This window comes from Hyphopichia burtonii (genome assembly GCF_001661395.1).
Source record: "Hyphopichia burtonii NRRL Y-1933 unplaced genomic scaffold HYPBUscaffold_3, whole genome shotgun sequence".
Classification (NCBI taxonomy): Eukaryota; Fungi; Ascomycota; class Pichiomycetes; order Serinales; family Debaryomycetaceae; genus Hyphopichia; species Hyphopichia burtonii.
Window position 1 is genome coordinate 1,029,600 of NW_017963730.1, and position 17,710 is coordinate 1,047,309.

At 33.2% G+C, this 17,710-nt stretch overlaps 8 protein-coding genes across 8 annotated transcripts; 4 read left to right on the forward strand and 4 right to left on the reverse strand.

Moving 5' to 3' along the window:
• Positions 1-188: 188 nt before the first annotated feature.
• Positions 189-2,063, forward strand: MNN4 (Mnn4p; the record flags this gene model as incomplete). Its single annotated transcript, XM_020218659.1, has 1 exon — positions 189-2,063. A coding segment is annotated over one exon (1,875 nt), but the record flags the coding sequence as incomplete, so codon positions are not given.
• A 541-nt stretch (positions 2,064-2,604) lies between these two features.
• Positions 2,605-3,618, reverse strand: HYPBUDRAFT_156627 (NADPH-dependent methylglyoxal reductase GRE2; the record flags this gene model as incomplete). Its single annotated transcript, XM_020222220.1, has 1 exon — positions 2,605-3,618. One exon carries the CDS (start codon positions 3,616-3,618, stop codon positions 2,605-2,607), a length of 1,014 nt encoding a protein of 337 aa, XP_020076974.1.
• Positions 3,619-5,617: 1,999 nt separating this feature from the next.
• On the reverse strand, positions 5,618-10,420 carry HYPBUDRAFT_107260 (acyl-CoA oxidase; the record flags this gene model as incomplete). Its single annotated transcript, XM_020218538.1, has 2 exons — positions 5,618-7,633; positions 10,325-10,420. 2 exons carry the CDS (start codon positions 10,418-10,420, stop codon positions 5,618-5,620), a joined length of 2,112 nt encoding a protein of 703 aa, XP_020076975.1.
• Positions 10,421-10,814: 394 nt separating this feature from the next.
• Positions 10,815-11,592, forward strand: HYPBUDRAFT_152641 (uncharacterized protein). Its single transcript, XM_020221122.1, has one exon. The coding sequence runs from the start codon at positions 11,249-11,251 to the stop codon at positions 11,405-11,407; it is 159 nt and encodes a 52-aa protein (XP_020076976.1). The 5' UTR covers positions 10,815-11,248; the 3' UTR covers positions 11,408-11,592.
• Positions 11,369-12,135, reverse strand: HYPBUDRAFT_239945 (uncharacterized protein; the record flags this gene model as incomplete). Its single annotated transcript, XM_020223255.1, has 1 exon — positions 11,369-12,135. One exon carries the CDS (start codon positions 12,133-12,135, stop codon positions 11,644-11,646), a length of 492 nt encoding a protein of 163 aa, XP_020076977.1. The 3' UTR covers positions 11,369-11,643.
• A 1,035-nt stretch (positions 12,136-13,170) lies between these two features.
• On the forward strand, positions 13,171-13,650 carry HYPBUDRAFT_152643 (uncharacterized protein). The gene has a single exon (XM_020221123.1). It carries the CDS (start codon positions 13,310-13,312, stop codon positions 13,466-13,468), a length of 159 nt encoding a protein of 52 aa, XP_020076978.1. The 5' UTR covers positions 13,171-13,309; the 3' UTR covers positions 13,469-13,650.
• A 1,499-nt stretch (positions 13,651-15,149) lies between these two features.
• On the reverse strand, positions 15,150-15,331 carry TOM6 (Tom6p). Its single transcript, XM_020221124.1, has one exon. It carries the CDS (start codon positions 15,323-15,325, stop codon positions 15,170-15,172), a length of 156 nt encoding a protein of 51 aa, XP_020076979.1. The 5' UTR covers positions 15,326-15,331; the 3' UTR covers positions 15,150-15,169.
• Positions 15,332-16,422: 1,091 nt separating this feature from the next.
• On the forward strand, positions 16,423-17,658 carry RNA1 (GTPase-activating protein; the record flags this gene model as incomplete). Its single annotated transcript, XM_020223520.1, has 1 exon — positions 16,423-17,658. The coding sequence occupies one exon, from the start codon at positions 16,423-16,425 to the stop codon at positions 17,656-17,658; it is 1,236 nt and encodes a 411-aa protein (XP_020076980.1).
• Between the last annotated feature and the right edge of the window lie 52 nt (positions 17,659-17,710).

Sequence of the window (17,710 nt, forward strand, 5' to 3'; positions counted from 1 at the left end):
AACCTGAAAATACTGAAAACAAGGACGAAGCAAAACCTGAAAACACTGAAAACAAGGATGAAGCAAAACCTGAAAATACTGATTCTAATAATGAAAGCAAGGATGAAAACAACGACACTGAAGCTAAAGTTGAAAACAACGGTGAAAATAAAAAGGAAAAAAGATTGGATGCTTTAAATAATAAAGAATACTGTATCGAAGATACGGACTTACCTTATAAACATGACGACGGTAACAAATTACATCCAGGCTTTAACGTTTTCAAACCAGTTGGTAAAACGAATAACGAAAAAGGTTCTTTGGCTGGTAAATCTTACCTTTACTCATTTGCTCCTCCGCCTTCCACAATCATTTTTTTGACAAAAGATGGTTCTTATAACATAACCACAAAAAATAAGAAATCTAAATTATTAAATAACGGAATAGTGGAAAGTTATATTCATGATACCAAAAGAACTAAAATCAACTCATTAGAAGTTTTTGAGAACTTGCAAAAGAATGTCCCTGCTGATAAGAAAAACGTCATGAATGATTATGAAATTACCATTCCTGAACAAAATTTCGAGGTGAATTTTAATGATGTAATTAAAGATTTGGAAACAAAAATAAGATCGGGTAAAAAATTATCAAAAAATCATTTATCCTATTTAAACTCTTTAAAATATTCAATTGATCGAGTTAATAACGGTGGACCACCAAAATATTTTTCTGAAGCTAGATTATTAGACACTTTACTAGGTGATCACTATGATTGGAGATTTTTCAATGGTTTAATGTATGGAACTTACGAACAAACCTTAACTTTGCATCGTTTGGTAAGAACCTTTTTATCATTTTGTCGTAAAAATGGTATAACAACTTGGGTTGCTCATGGTTCCTTATTATCTTGGTACTGGAATGGGATTGCATTTCCTTGGGATAACGACATCGATGTTCAAGTTCCACTCGCTGATTTACATAAATTATCAATGAATTTCAATCAAAGTTTAATCGTCGAAGATTTTCAAGATGGTTTTGGTCGTTACTTCTTGGATTGTGGTAGTTTCATCACATTGAGAGAACGTGGTAACGGTAATAATAATATTGATGCAAGATTCATTGACGTTGATACCGGTTTATACATTGATATAACTGGTTTGGCAATTTCAAATTCCAATGCTCCAGATCGTTATCAATATTCTCCAAATCATCAAAAAGATGAACATGATCACGTCAAAAATAATCGTGCTTTAAAAGTTTATAACTGTAGAAATAATCATTTTTCAAGTTTGAATGAATTATCTCCAATGGTCAAAACTTTTATTGAAGGTGAAATGGGTTATATTCCTAAAAGATATACTGATATTTTAGCAGTTGAATATCCAAAAGGTTTGTTAACAAAAACATTTAGTGGCCATATTTTTGTTCCCCAACTTAGATTGTGGATAAGTGAAAGAGATTTATATTATTTCTTAAACGATAAATCAAAATGGTTAAGATATAATAATTATAATGAAGAATATTCACAAGCCATTTCAAATGAGGATTCCGATAATGATGTAAATTTCGAGGATCTGAATTATGAATTAACTAACGATCAAAAGGATAAACTAAAATCTGAAGCCGAAAAAAATCAAGCGAAAAACTTAAAAGATGACGACTTATTAACAATTTGGAAATTTAGTCATGAAGAATTGTTAGAATTATTAAGTAAAGATGAATTACTAATGAGTTATTTCAGTACCAGAGCAATGACATCTTTACATGAATCAGAAATTCAAAATCTTCTATTTGGGAAATCCTCAAAGCCATTAATCGAAAAAGCCCCTGACTTCAAGCCATTGTTATATGATCCATTCCTTTTTAAAGTCAAAAGTGATTACATTGATTATGACGATGAGGTTGATAACTATTTGAGTTTATTGGAAGCTTATCAATATAACGAACAGAAAAATAAAGAAAACTTATTAAAAGCTTCTGGTAGAATCATCAACCCTGACGAGGTTGAAAATTATGATCAACTAGTAAATGATGATAAAGATCACTCTGGCGCTGGTACTATTAAGGTCGAACAATCATCTTAGCATTTCACAACTCTTTGATTTTGCATTTTCTTTTTGGTTTATCCTGTAAAAATTACTTTCCTTACTGCATTTGATAATGTTTAAACTTGCATTTATTTCATATTTTTTAATGTCATTTCATTTCTTGATTTTGTTTTAAAGTTCATCTAAATTAATGATTTGAAAAAAATTATTCATTAATTTTTAGTTAACCAAACATCTTTGTCACTGGTTTTTGACGTTTTTATATACTTTTCTGTTTAATAATTATAGCTTATTTTGATACATTAAAAATTTTATTTGTAATTTGACATCACTGTCAAAAAGCTTCGAATCTGCAGGCTTGCACCCAAATTTATTGACAGCAGACTTTCATTGCTTAACACTCAATACAGTTAAACATGCGATAATTTACGGTTTTTGCCCGTCTAATTACTAGAGCATCGCCTTTTCATTATATTTTCTACTATTTATAGTATAAGAAGATTTAAGGCTAAATTTAATCTAATGTTTTAACATCGAAGTTGCACAAGATTTTAAGTATTTCTTTCATCTTATACGATTAGTTATTAGCATTGGAATATTGTTGGATTGAATCAACAACACTTTTTTCGAGACCAATAAACTCAGTTTTTAAAATGTTCAATGTTTCTTTGGTATCCATGATGCAACCGTCTTGACCAGACTTTGTTCCTGGTTTACCAACTGGAACTTCAGAAAATTGATCGAAATTGGAATGTATTATATCTAACAATTCCTGTGACGAAAACTCTTTGGCAGCTATCAAAACTAATCTTTTTTCTTTGGCATCATCACTTTCAAATGCTACAATATGAGCATTTGAAACGTCTCTGACATCGATGAAAGTAGCTCTTTGATTAGGGATATCTTCTTCCTTCCTCAACCTTAACAACCCGGTGATAACCTCTGCGGAGGTTCCTAAAGTACCTTTGGCATCTTCATCGAAAGCTTGAGGTCCAAATACGTAGGATGGATTGACAGTACTTAAAATAAAATTTGGTTTTTCAGTTTTAACAAAGTCCCAAGCAGCTTTTTCAGCAAAAGTTTTAGAACCAAAGTATCCATCGAATGGATTAGAAATGGCTTTTTCCCAATTGATCTCATTCCATGAGTTTTCATTTACAACGTGGTTTGGATTTGACAATTGTTCGAAGGATGCCATGGCAGCAACAGATGAAGTGATTACAACTCTCTCGATTTGGGGACCGTACTTTTTGATGGCATTCAAAGCATTATGGGTACCTTCAATAGCAGGTTTCAAGAGATCGTTTTCAACATTATCAGTATAGAAATGAAATGGAGATGCAGTATGTAAGAAAACAGTAATCTCTGGGTGGTTTTTCAAACATTGATCAAAGGCACCGGGAACAGAAATATCAGCAACCACTTCATAACAAAATTTATCAGAATTTAATTGCTCAGCTAAATGATCCCCCTTTTCACTTGATCTAACTGATCCAACAACGTTATAATTTTTTTTAATAAGGTCTTTCACAACATGCTTGGCGATGAATCCAGTAGCTCCAGAAACAAAAACTGTAGTTGAGGCAGTCATAATTAGGAAATTTATCTATTGATTAGTTTAAGGTGAATAAGTTGATCTGAAGCTAGAATTCATTACGTCTTGTTGGCTATTTAAGTCGTACTAGAATTCTCAATTGCAACGTCGGTCCAATTGGGTCCAATTGGCTATATGATGAATCGGTAAGCATAGACAAAATTAGACCGATTGAGCGGTTTTCTTGTTGTCCGACTATTGGAATAAGTGATGTTTTATCAATGTTGCATTATGTGTCACCATTGCATTATTTTAACTTTAGGCTGACTGCATCGCTTGAAGCTGACTTCGCATTGCTATAAGATGACTATGCATCGCTTCAACTTTACCATATATCTGAAATGTTTATTTGTTGAGAGATTTGTGTTCTTTTCTGGTCAATTTAAAAGATCTCCGAACATGGCCTAAAGACAAAACCTGTCAAATTACATTGTATTTTTGTGGTTGATGATTAGCACTATTGTTACTAAAGAGCCTTGATTAATTCACTTGCACACAGCTGCAGTATACTGACTCTTTTCTAAAGAAAACTTGACCATCAAATGTAGCATTATATAAGTGCTACCGATTAGTTTTATTCAAAAAGTGCAATTTTGCAATTTGTGAAGAAAAAAATTTTTTTGCGGCATTATTCTTGATCATATAAGAATTAGTAATGGATACATTATGGAATAAGAGACCGTAGTAAAGACATATTTGAAAATCATGACTATTTCCGATTTGATCACTTAGATTGAAAGATGCTTTCATTGAGAAATAGAAGTGTCTGTGGATATACTATCACCAAAGTTGGATTATAGAACAGGATTTTTTCATTAGAAAGTAAAGACTGTCTTCGACCTGGTGCTGTTGAATATTTTACGAACATTATCAAAATAAAAAGAAACTGTATGAAACGGAGAGTGAACTTAGGCAGGGTGTATTTCTGTTGCTGAAAAAGCTCAACTTGGAATCGTATTAATCACCAGGAATTATTTGACAAATAGGAAAACCACTTGAGCTCTAAGAATGGGTATTTCTAAGTAGGAGTTGGGGTACCAAAAAAGCCAGTATCGTAGATAATACATTCAAAATACTAGCGAAAGTTCTGTAAAAATAGTGGATTGCCTTGCTGTTTTCTCAGCTTGAATAAAATACCACTAACATTTGGATATTCAAAGCTAACAACAAGTGAGCTTTAATATCGCCTTGGTTAATTCCCTGGCTCTTCAAACGTAAGCCTTTTTTTTTTTTTTCACGTATATTTTTATATATTTGATTTTTTTTTATATTTGATTTTTTTTTTTTTTTTTTTTTTCACATATATTTTTATATATTTGATCTAAATATTAACTATATAGAGATAAAGAGAGTAGATAGAAATATATAAAAGGGGGCGTATAGTGGAAAATTTGAAAAAACCACTTTAGTTGATTAAGAAAAGGATGGAATTAATTTATCGAGTTTAGAATTTATATGATGATAAGAAAAAAGATACCTTTGTTTTAATGAGCCGACGAGTGAGGACCTCAGAAGAGCCGATGAAGATCGTCGAAAATCAATAAAACATTTAACTAAGTAATTTTTTTTTTTTTTGACATATAAGAATATATATTTAATAGCTATTTACTAATATATACCTAGAGTGGGAAAGACTATGTTTAGTCAAGAAAACCCATGTTGAATTAAGTGATGTGATAGAAATGGTTGTGGCTGGTTTTTTAAAAACACCAATTTTCGACATCCTCAAACATCCGTACGTATAGTAAACCAAAATTTTCAGTGAAATGTCTACGGCCATATCCAGCATAAAGCATGATTACCCGTCCGATCAATAATTATTAAGCTGCTGAGAGCGATGCTGAGTACGTTAGTGGGAGACCATAATGGAAACCATCGTGCTGTAGACTCTTCTTTTTTTGCAATTTTTTTCAGTAATGTTTACTACTGGATTAACTTTGCAATTACTACATTATTAAATTGTAACAGACAAAAGCTCAATTTTAAAACATTTTACTTACTTTGATAAAATTTTAGAAACTTCTTCACCTTTTTCAAATCTTTGGCGAACTTCCAAAGAATCTCTGTTGAGAAAGTCTTCGAGGTTCTTTGAATAAGGAGCCTTGGTGATATTAGGCGGATTGGTCTTGTTGACCACATCGAAATAATTTTCATAAATATTACCGTCGTAGTTCCCAATAGCTGAATGGAGTAAATTATCAGGTTGTTGAAAAGAGTCAGTTAATGCAACGACATAAGGACGTAATTTAGAGCAGGTATTACCAATTAAACGAGAAGTAATTAATAATTTTAATTTTGGTGCTAAGATGTTAAAAGCAATAAATTGACCGGCAAAATCATTGAAGATACTCGAATAACAATAAAGGTGAACTAAATTTTGTAAATGTTGATTTAATTTTTCATCTTTGTTAGAATTTAATCTTTGAATGAAAGTTTCCAAAAGATAATGATGACATCTAAGTTTAGAAAGAATAACTCTTTCATGACTAATTGAATCCCAATCAGAATTATTTGTTTTCAAAGCTTCTAAACAATGGATGGAAATACGAGAAATCAATGATTCAAGAGATTTCAATATGATTACCGGATCATTCAATTCATCTTCTTTTCCAAGAATGATTTCATTATTCGAATTACTAACTGAATTATTAAGAAATTTCAAAGAACCATCAATTTTTTTATTTTTATTCAAAATGTCATTGACATTTTTAATAATTGATTTACCGGCAGACATTGCCAAAACATTATTATCACCCTCCCAAGTGCATTGGACAACCCAATCATCATAACTTTTACCAAACCCGTTATAACTTGAATAACCATGACCACCACAAGATTGTCTTGTTTCGGCAATGCAGTCAGCAGCCAACCAAGTTAATGTTGATTTCAAAGAACCAGAGTCGATGAATAACGACTTTGTTTCATTAAGACCTTGTTTAATTGCATCCATATCTTTTGATTCAATAGCATGGTCTAAATCTTCCAAAACTTTTGAATGTTGGTTTTCTAATCTATCAGTGCCTAGAGCCAGAGCATAGGTTAAAGCCAAATAAGGCAACAATCTTTTCTGGTGTAAGTTATAATCAATTAATTGACATTCAGTTAAATCTTTTAAATTCTTTTTAAATTGTAAACGCCCAACCGAATAACGTAAAGCAATTGTAATGAATCTAGCACATATTCTATAAGAATCAGTAGCCATTGCGACTCTACCTCCTAATAAACTAATATAACTCAATTGTTCTAAAGGAGGTAATGAAACCTTACCATCACGATCAACTTTACAGAATTTTTGCAACATGAAAAATCTTGGAATACGTACTTTTGAAAATTGAATCCAGCCATTATCGACCCCTTCACGTCCCATTTTAGCACCAATATCACCAATTGATACTCCTGGTAATAACTCATGATTTGAATCTCTCAAAGGAACAATAAATGTTTTTACCCCATAATCTTTACCTTTGACAATCAATCTAGCATAGACTACCGAGTGAGTAGCAGAATGTGCAGCACCACCAATCCACCATTTAGTAGCACCAATATGAGGAGTATTTATAATGAACTCATCAGTTTTTTCATCAAAAGTAGCAGTTGTTTCGCAACCAGCAACGTTTGAACCATGACCCAACTCGGTCATACCAAAACAACCCCAAAGATGTTTCATATTATGAGATTCTTTATCAATACACCAATATTTGTACTGAGAATCGGTTCCATTACCCTTGATACAATTACCAAATAACCCTAAATTTACACTAATCCTAATACCTAAAGAAGGATCATATACAGTAACCAAATTCAATCTTCTGAAAAATTCAGAATCAACCTCTTGTTCTTTATACCTAGTCATTCGATTAATACGCTCAGTCGTTTGTAGCCTATTGGCATGCGTACTTAAATCATAATCTTTGAAATTACTCTGCAAAACTGGATCTCTCTCTAACGATTGGTATAAATCCAAAATCAAATCCGATTTCTGTTCACCACCTTCAATGAATTCGTGCATTGACTTCAAATTGAAGTCGGTGTTCTGTCTTTCCTTGGACACCAACTCTTTTGGTGTTGGTCCATTACCAGAAGAAATAAATTTTTTCACCGCAAATGACATTTCTGTTAAGCCTTGAAGAATTGACGGAGTAAAAATTCATTAAAACCAGCAATTCCTTATTATAAAAAAGAATTCGAATTGCCCGGAGGTGGAGCTTACTCCGTGAAGTATCCGACCTCAAGCTCTGCTATTCTTGAATCCTTTGAAGTATTTTGTGGGGTACTCAGTCGCTTTGTCGTGGTTACTTTTTCCGTCGTCTGATTTTGCAGTCCCCTCATTTCAACCCGCGTATGATTTAAGCACCCGAACCGTTTGCTTATGATTTGGTCCTGGCGGGCGGGCCCGTTGTCCGAGCTATTGGTTCGAGCCTGGCTGGTGATGGCCGAACGCAATGCTGGATTGGTTGGATTGTATCCGGTTGGCCAATCCGATGGGCTCGTTGGCTGCAAAACTTGGAGATGGTGAAATAAAAGGATCAGGTCATTTTGAGGACACACTACATCGTTCGATATATCCAGCTTCTACAAGGAAATGCATTAATAGAGCATGTTTTTATCTTTTTACATGGACTATGGACTCATAAATAAAACGAAACAAAGGGCAAAAGCAAAGTAAGTCGGATCAAATCAATTATTTGAATAAGATTTTAGCAACTTCCGGAGTTTTTTCAAATCTTTCTCTTTCAGCCAAAGCGGGTCTATTCAACATAGCTTCTAAATCAGCAGAATAAGGAGCTTTGGAGATATAAGGAGGATTACTTTCTTTAACGACTTTGAAATAATTTTCGTAAACATTACCATCGTAATTACCAATAGCAGAATTAATAATCATATCAGGATATTGGAAAGAATCAGTGAGAGCAACAACGTGAGGTCTAACGGCTTTCAATAAACTTGGGATATGTTTAGAAGTTAATCCGCTTAATAAAGTAGTTGGTAATACCCCATAAGCCAAGAAATCACCACTGAATTTATCCAAAACAACACTAGCAGAGTATAATTGGACAATACTTTGTAAATAAGGAAGTAATTCTTTATTTTCAATAGTATCGAGACGATGAAGGAATTCTTCAATCAAATAATGGTGGGCTCTTAATTTAGAAAGGGTAACCATTTCAGCACCAACAACATCAAATTGACCACCATTTTCTTGAATGGTTTTATGAGCTTGATAAGCCGATCTAATGATGACAACTTCAATAGCATGTAAGATTTTTTTATCATCTTTCAAGTCATCAAGAGTTTTCAAAATAGGAGCATCACCAAGAGAAGATTTTGAATTACTTAACCAACTCAAGGTACCAGTAATTTCTTCACCTTTTTCGACGTTTTTAACCACATCTCTAATGATGGGTTTACCAACTGACATGGCCAAGACATTATTATCACCTTCCCAAGTACATTGAACAACCCAATCATTATAAGCTCTACCAAACCCATTATAACTTGAATAACCATGACCACCACAAGCTTGTCTTGATTGATCAATTAAATCGGCAGTTAACCAAGTACTAGTAGATTTTAAAGAACCAGAATCAACAAATAAAGATTTCATCAGATTAATTGATTGCATAATCTTCGACATATCTTGAGCAGCAACTGCAGCATCTAATTCAGCAATGGTGTCAGTAATAACTTTTTCAATTTTAAGAGCCCCAGCAGAAAGAATATAAGCAGTGGCCAATAAGGGTAATAATCTTCTTTGGTGTAGAGGATAATTTAATAATTGAGTTTCTAAGTTATCGGTACCATTTGAAGATTTGAATTGACGACGAGCAATAGCATAACGTAAAGCAATGGTGATGATTCTTGCCGACATTCTAAAAGAATCCAAAGCCATTGAAACTCTACCACCTAATAAAGCACTATAACTTAATTGTTCCAAAGGAGGTAATTTAACATTACCTTCTCGACTAACCTTAGCATATTTTTGTAACATAAAGTATCTTGGAATACGAACACTTGAAAATTGAATCCAACCATTATCGATACCATCTCTACCCATTTTAGCACCAATATCACCAACGGTAACCCCAGGATAGGTATTATGATTTGAATCTCTTAAAGGAACGATAAAAGTTTTAACCCCATAATCTTTACCTTTAACAATTAACCTGGCATAAACTGCACAATGAGTAGAAGAATGAGCAGCACCACCAATCCACCATTTGGTAGCACCAATATGGGGAGTGTTTATAATAAATTCATCAGTTTTTTCATCAAAAGTAGCGGTGGTTTCCAAACCAGCAACGTTGGAACCGTGAGCCAATTCAGTCATACCAAAACAACCATAAATACCTTTAATATAACCGGTTTCCTTTTTATTTGCCCAAAAATCATATTGATCAACAGTCCCGTTACCTCTAATACAATTCAAAAACAACCCCAAATTAATATTAAGTCTAGTATTCACTTGAGGATCGAAAACAGCAACATAACTCAATCTTCTTTGAAACTCTTCGGGTGATTCAACTTCCAAGTATTGCGATAAACGGTGGATTTTTTCCACAGTCAAGGCTCTTTGTTGATCTTTAGTTAAATCAAAATACTTTGGACTAGCTGACAAAACCGGATCTCTTTCCATTTGCTGGATCATGGCCTTGGCTTGCTCACTACGTTGTTGAGATCCTTCCAAAAAGTAATTCATTTTAACTGGATCAAAAGCATTTTTAGCCCTTTCTTCTTGAATAGAAGATTGGGGGTTTGGAGGATTTAACGAATTAATAGTATTCACTGCAACGTTAGACATGTTAGCTGAAGTATTTGCTTAAATGTTTGCTGAACACAATCAATTAAGCTTTTTTTGTTCAAATAAGGATTTTGGATGCTTTTATAAATTGATAGTCGGTTCAAATTGAAGGATTTTATCGGTAATATTTGTTAGGTGGCACGATCCCGAGGTAAACTCTTTGTGTGGGGAGGAAATTGTGATTTTCCCTGTCAGTTTTTGGCGTCTCTTTTGGGTTTTTTTTAACCGAGGAACAATGCGTTTTTTCCCTTGGTTGATTATGTAACTCACAATAACTAAGTTGAATAATCGACTGATTTATTTGAAAAAACTGATTTCCTGGTGATGTTTATTAACTGACAATTATTGACTGATAAAACGTTTACAATTGCAATTGCAATTGCAATTGCAGCTGATTGCGAAAACGTCAAAAGGGGAACGGAGTCCCCCCAATAAACTCCGACACCTCCGACAGAAAAGGAACGTTCTGCTTTTTTTTCGGAGCACAACCTGTAAATACAGCCTTGCGGGTTGCTCCGGGTGTTTTGCAGGTTGTGTGGCTGTAATCTGCGCTCTGTAACCTGCATTTTTATAAACTGCATTTGCAGTTTTTCGTCAGATTTTTTATTCCAGTTGTTTCTGGTTGTTTTTAGTTGATGGTTGTTCCTTATTGGTTGGTTATTGGTTGTTTGCATCTTACTCACAACTATCTGACGTGGGTGTGATGGTTACAAGGGATCCAAGCGGTGGTTATGGATGATTTGGCGGCGATGGTACGGTACATGCGTTGAATTCAGATGAGCGGCTAATCTTGCTCAATTAATACAAGCTGGTGGTTGATGGTGGTTGATGGTAGATGTAATTGAAAGAAACTCTCCGGGTTCTGGTCATGGGTTACGTATGATTGGACTTGTTCCCGTATATGTGTCCGTTGATAAGATAACAATCGGGGTTGGCTTAACTATCCCGACTGAATGTATCACTCAAAGCGTCTACCCCGAGAAATGAGTCAAAATCGCACTTACTCGCCGCTACGCCTACAGGACATTGCCTTTATCATTTCATTACTTATGTATTGCTAATGGTTTTTGTCTTGTACGAAATTAAAGTTTAGTGGTACAGGTACAGCAGAAAGAACAAAGCCTGGGAAAGTTTAATGAAGACGAAAAAGAAAAGGAACTAAAAAAAAAAAGACAAAAAAAAAATAAATTTACAGAACAAAGAGAAAAAGATGCTGCAAATGTTTATCCTTGATAGTGCTCTCCATCCATAGAGTTGAGGTCCGAAAATGACTTGGTTGGCTGTAAGTTTTCTGTTGCTGACATGGGGGTTGTGGTTGGAATATCAAAGAACGGAGTTATTGTGAAGTTAGGGTATTGTTGCATATCAAAGAATGATTTATCAGGTTGCTTGTCTTCTTCTTCACCTAATGCCATTTTCAATTCTTGATCTAAATAATTAACTCTGGATTGTCTTGATTCTTGCTCTTGTCGTATTATTTGCATGATTTTATGACTATTAAATCTAAATCTTCTGGTATTAACATAACCAATCATCAGAATACAATATTCTTTGGTCAATCCTAATTTATGAAATAATTGTTTTTCCTTTGAACTTATTCGTCCATCGTCTTTATAAGATCCTTTTAATAAATCATCGATATCATTATTGATTGAAATCCATTCATCTTCATTGAGTTCATTAAGATCCTTGTTAAAATTTTCAATTTTGGCCATGACTTCAATAATACATTTCCTTTCGTTTGATTCATAATTTAATAAATATATGATTATTAGAAAACTTTTACCCAGTTTATAATAATTTCTATCCATTGAATATTTTTTCTGAACTAACTCTTGACAAGTTCGCTGAAATTGCTTTAAATTTTGACTATTATCAATCATGCTTTTCAATGTCTTATAATCTTTTTGATAATCATATATCTTATGGGGTATTGTTATTGGATGAAAAGCTGGATTTAATTTGCTTCTATACTTATCCTTATTTTGGTTGATGTCAGTGTTATTCATAACAAGGTCAGGCTAATCGATCAGTTCATATCGTTAATGTTCGCTGGATTATTGTGGTTTTCATTGGTAAAGTTCTTTGAATGCTAGATCATTCAGGTCTTTCCATGAGATTTTGACTTGGTGTATTTTTTTTTTTAATGGTGTTTTTTGTATTTTTTCTTATTAAAAAAAAAAAAAAATTAAACTTTCAAAAAGATGCTATACTATAATTTATTTGCCAGTTGTAAGGGTTTGATGAACTGTTCCCTTTATTTATCGTTCACTCAGAAAAACAAATGCTAAAAACAAAAACAAATGCTAATTCAATTGGTTTTTTTTCTGACCCAAAAAAAGAAAGCCAATAAATGGTAATAAGTAAAAAACTTGGTCAATTTATAAGATTTAAATTCCAAAAGTTGAAAATCAAAACTGTGAAAAGACAAAATGAAAACTTGAAATAAAGAAATAAAACGAAAACAAAAAATTTAACGACTAATGACAAAGACAAAAAAAGAATTATTGAATCTTTTTCAGATCAAGAATGGTGTCACGAAAGAAAAAAAACCTTTAGGAGTAGGGAGTCCCGCTGAAAAATTTAATCCTATGATATTTGGAAATACGGATATATATATATATGTATCTATATTTTATGACTTTCATGTCACAACTTATATAATACAAGTATATATGTACGTGACTAGCAGATGCCAATGTACTAACCAGGATGAAAAATTGAAACAAAACAAGAAGGGAAAAAGAAAGGAGATTCGACAGATTTATCAGAAACAAAAAAAAAAACAAAATTAATAATAAATAAAAATAAATTTTATAAAGACAAAACCAACTAATTGATTACAAAGGTACCTAAATAATTTTTTAAAATTTGCATTTACCGAGAATAATGTCATACAAAATCGTTCATGCTTTATCCTTGACTTCTCAAAGTATTGGGTCAATCCCTTCAGTTGGAGTTGCTTTCAAGATTGGGCATATTGCAAAATTCAATCTATGTTCGAGCAACTCAATCTTTGCCAAAGGTTATGATCAAGAATTCACTTGAATCATCTTCAAATAGGATACAAAATTGAAATGTACAAAATTGTTATTGGAAAAGGTACAATACTATATGCAACGGATTTACTTAAATTAGCAAGAGGTTCGAAAACATTCTTTGATTTCGTTTGGCTATAAGACATATTCAATCATATCTCCATATATTTCTCATCAGGCAATAAGACTGGCTCGAAAAGTATCTTTTGTCTCTTTGGTTGGTCTTTTTTTTCTTTTTTTTTTTTGGTTTTTTTTATTGGGCCTATAAGTCTAACTAGACTCTTAGTTTAAGTCACCGAACGTTTATGAAGAAAATAATAGATTTCACAGATGTTATTTAAGAAATGATCATTACATTTTTCGCATATGTACGTTTCTATCTAATATTTGACGATCCCATGGTGTCCTTTTCAAAAACAGAACAAAACAAAAAAAAAAAAATAAAATGAAAATGCCTTTCTCTCAATCAAACGTATTTGCTTAATATGCAGCCAACCCACAGTTGATCACTAAGCAATGTGAGAATCCAAATAATCCAATGCATAGCTGGTGGAATATGAAACGGGTTCTGGTTTTAACGGAATTGTTGCGTGGTGTTTTTATCAGAAAAGCACAATAAACCGTTTAAATTTCCACGGAAGCAACTCCTCATTAACATTTTTAGGTCCAAGTACATCAGATCTACTTCTGTATACTTGTTTCAGTTTCAAATCAAGCAAAATTTGAGTGAATAGTTTAATTTTTTGCGTCTAGCCCAGGTTACTTTCTTTTCATTTTTCTTTTTCTTTTTCCTTAATTTTTCTTTTTCTGGTCCATAACTGTCCTTTTTCGTTTGAATTCTACTAACTGGACTTCCAGTATTGAAGGCTGGTTCAAGTTTAAGCTACATTTGCCAGGAAATTGTCAACGGTTTTACGCAGTGAACAAAATCGAATGCACCAACCCGCGGAGCTATTGAGAAACCCGCATGTTTCAGTCCGAGGTGATATTGGACGTCTTGCAAAACTTGCAACTAAGCTAATTAGTAGTAAATTTGTAATTAAACTTTCCCACAAATACCCTAATCAAATGCAACCAGGTTTAGGGGTTAGCTTAGACTTTCCTTGCAAAAAAAGTCTAATGGGGGGTCTGGGATCTCCTTTAGTTCATAATTTGGCGTCTTGTGATAGTGATCTACCATAATTATGTTTTTTGTTTTTTTAGTTGGCATGCATTGGTGGAATTTATAACTTTTTCAGTCTGAATATATCCACCATGACCTTGCAACTTAAGGTATAAAGTTCTATTTAACGAGTGTTCTTTGTTTTAAACTTTCTTCTATACTTGAAGAAAAAAAAAATTGATGCAATTTCATCCAACAACTTTTCCTTTTGCTGAAATAGCCACTATATGAAATAGTTATCCCGTAAATGCAAAAGAATTTCGACCTTTGTTTGGTTCATGCAAAGAAAACACATTTCATATTTCTTTAAATCACCATCTTCCCTAACAACTCATACAGGCCTACATCCTATATTGAAATTTTTATATTGGCAACTAATTGTTTTATGTACAGAGGTAATTTTCCCGTTGAATTTGGGAATATAATAGAGTAAATTTGAGTCATGAAAATGTAACATAACTTCACGGTATCCAATCAAAATATTGGCTTGTCATTATCATTTTTGTCTTGTTTTGTTGATCTTTGACTCTCTTGTTTCTAAAATCATCATTATAATTGGGGGACCAAGTAATCAGCAATTGGTGATTGAATAATGGCAACACCAACGGCAAATAATGTGACATTAACAGCAGCAGTGTATGCTGGGGTCTTTTTGAATTGTTGAAACTTGGATTCTTTGGTTGCTTTGGATTCTCTGGCAAACATCTTGTTGTCTTTTTTTGCTGTTACTACAATAGAAGAGTATTGAAAGATTTGAAATGACTTTTTTCAAGTCGAAAAGAAGACAAAAAAAAAAATTATCGAGTGAAAAATTGTGCGTTTGGTGCACGACCCGACCATTTGGTAGTGTATTTGTGAACAAAAAAAAAAGACCAATGAATTTATTGCTGCAAATTGCAGTAATTTGCAAAGACGAGTCTTGACTAAAGTATGCATTTATGAAAGTATGCATTTATGAAGAGTTGGTCTTCTCGTTTGCCGGTGGGACTGGGGCCAGTTGCGGCTTACAAGGGAGGTGCAATGGCTCTCCACGGATCCTGCCTGGAAGGAAACGACACCAATATGTCCTGGCACCTATGTCACGGCTCCAAAAGTGTAGACAACTCGATGGTGTCATGTATACTCTGTCTGGAAGGCTTGTCTTGCCTTGGTGAGGTATGTCTTGTTATGTCTTGCCTTGAGTAAATCCGCCCGATGCAGAAAGCATTCCCTGGTCAACCGTCGTTATCCCCGGCCCTTCTGCTAGCCAATGCACTATTACTTAGAAGCTGCTGATTATACTGTAAGTAGAGGTAGGATTACTTACTGGTTGGAAGCAAGCGAGTAGTTTGGCGAATCACCTAGTGTCGTCAATCATGAGTGGGAGAAGACGGGTTAGAGACGTGGAAACGACGTGGAAACGACGTGGAAACGACGGAGAAACGATGTGGAAAAGGCAATGGTGCCTCCTAAAACCTTATCTTACTTCTCTCAACCTCGAATATCCCATCTTGATTATATATGCATTATGTATATGCATTATGTATATGCTTCACAGTCTATATACGCTGTCAATGTATGTGCTTCACAGTCTATATACGCTTTGTCAATATACACTTTGTCTATGTATATCCTTTGTCTATGTATTTGTCTATTATATATGCTTTGTATATACGCTTCGTCTATGGATCTCATTCTCCCCCGCACGACTCTGTTTCTACAGTGCTAAATTTTCAAAATCAAAACCTCGCGGAGGTCTTCCCAGGTCTTCAATAGTAAGTATTGAAATTACTTGGGCCTACAAGGAATATATCTAGTTGGAAATGGCATCTGTTGAAGTTGAATTGGGTGTTACCCCAGAAACTACCTATAGCATTGCCGGTAAGCAAATCAAGTTTGATTCTCATGCTGATATCGAACCTTATTTGAAAGAATTTGAATCAAAAGACAAAGTTAGCAAAATTAATTTCAGTGGGAATACCATTGGTATTGAAGCATCTGAATCGTTAAGCAAATCTCTTTTGAAACATAAGGATACTATTGTAGAAATTGATTTCAGTGATTTGTATACTGGGAGATTAAATACCGAAATCCCTCAATCATTAGAATTTTTATTACCATCGTTATTAAAATTACCAAATTTGAAATTGCTTAATTTGAGTGATAATGCATTTGGATTACAAACCATTGATCCTATTGAGGCTTATTTACCTAAGGCTATCACTTTGGATCATATTATTTTATCTAATAATGGTATGGGTCCATTTGCTGGGGCAAGAATTGGTAAGGCATTATATAAATTATCTCAAGCTAAAAAAACCGCTAATAAACCATCTTTGAAAACTTTTATTTGTGGAAGAAATAGATTAGAAAATGGTTCTATCAATTATTTAGCTATTGGTTTAAGAAATCATCAAGATTTACAAGTTGTTAAATTATATCAAAATGGTATTAGACCAACTGGTATTTCCAAATTAATCTCAAAAGGTTTAAGTCATAATAAAAATTTAACCATTGTTGATTTACAAGATAACACTATTACTACTCAAGGTTCAATCGAATTAGCTGATTCCATTTCAAATTGGTCTAAGTTAGTTGAATTAAACTTAAATGATTGTTTATTAAAAGCAAAAGGTTCTTTAGCTTTAGTTGAAAGTTTATCAAAAATTAAATTACCTTCTTTAAAGCTTTTAAAATTACAATATAATGAATTAGAAAATGATTCTTTATCTAAATTAGTTAAAGTTATTCAAGATAATTTACCAAATTTAAAATCTTTAGAATTAAATGGTAATAGATTTGAAGAAGATTCTGATTTAATCGAAAAAATTAATGATATTTTCACCGAAAGAGGATTTGGTGAATTAGACGATTTAGATGATTTAGAAGAAATAGATAGTGAAGATGAAGATGAAGACGATGATGAAACTAATGATGATGAAGCGGATGATGAAGACTTGGATCAATTAGAAAAAGAATTGGCTAGTCTTGATCTTAATCAAAATGATAAGGCTGTTGACGATATCGCAGATGAATTATCAAAAGCTCATATCAAATAATCTCTATAGTTTTATAATTTCACATGTACAATTATAATATTATATTTATTTC

What these genes read in the sequence shown, in the direction of transcription:
- HYPBUDRAFT_152643 (XM_020221123.1), top strand. Translation starts at nt 13,310, where the DNA reads ATGTCATACAAAATCGTTCATGCTTTATCCTTGACTTCTCAAAGTATT.
- TOM6 (XM_020221124.1), bottom strand. Translation starts at nt 15,325, where the DNA reads ATGTTTGCCAGAGAATCCAAAGCAACCAAAGAATCCAAGTTTCAACAA.
- HYPBUDRAFT_152641 (XM_020221122.1), top strand. Translation starts at nt 11,249, where the DNA reads ATGGTAGATGTAATTGAAAGAAACTCTCCGGGTTCTGGTCATGGGTTA.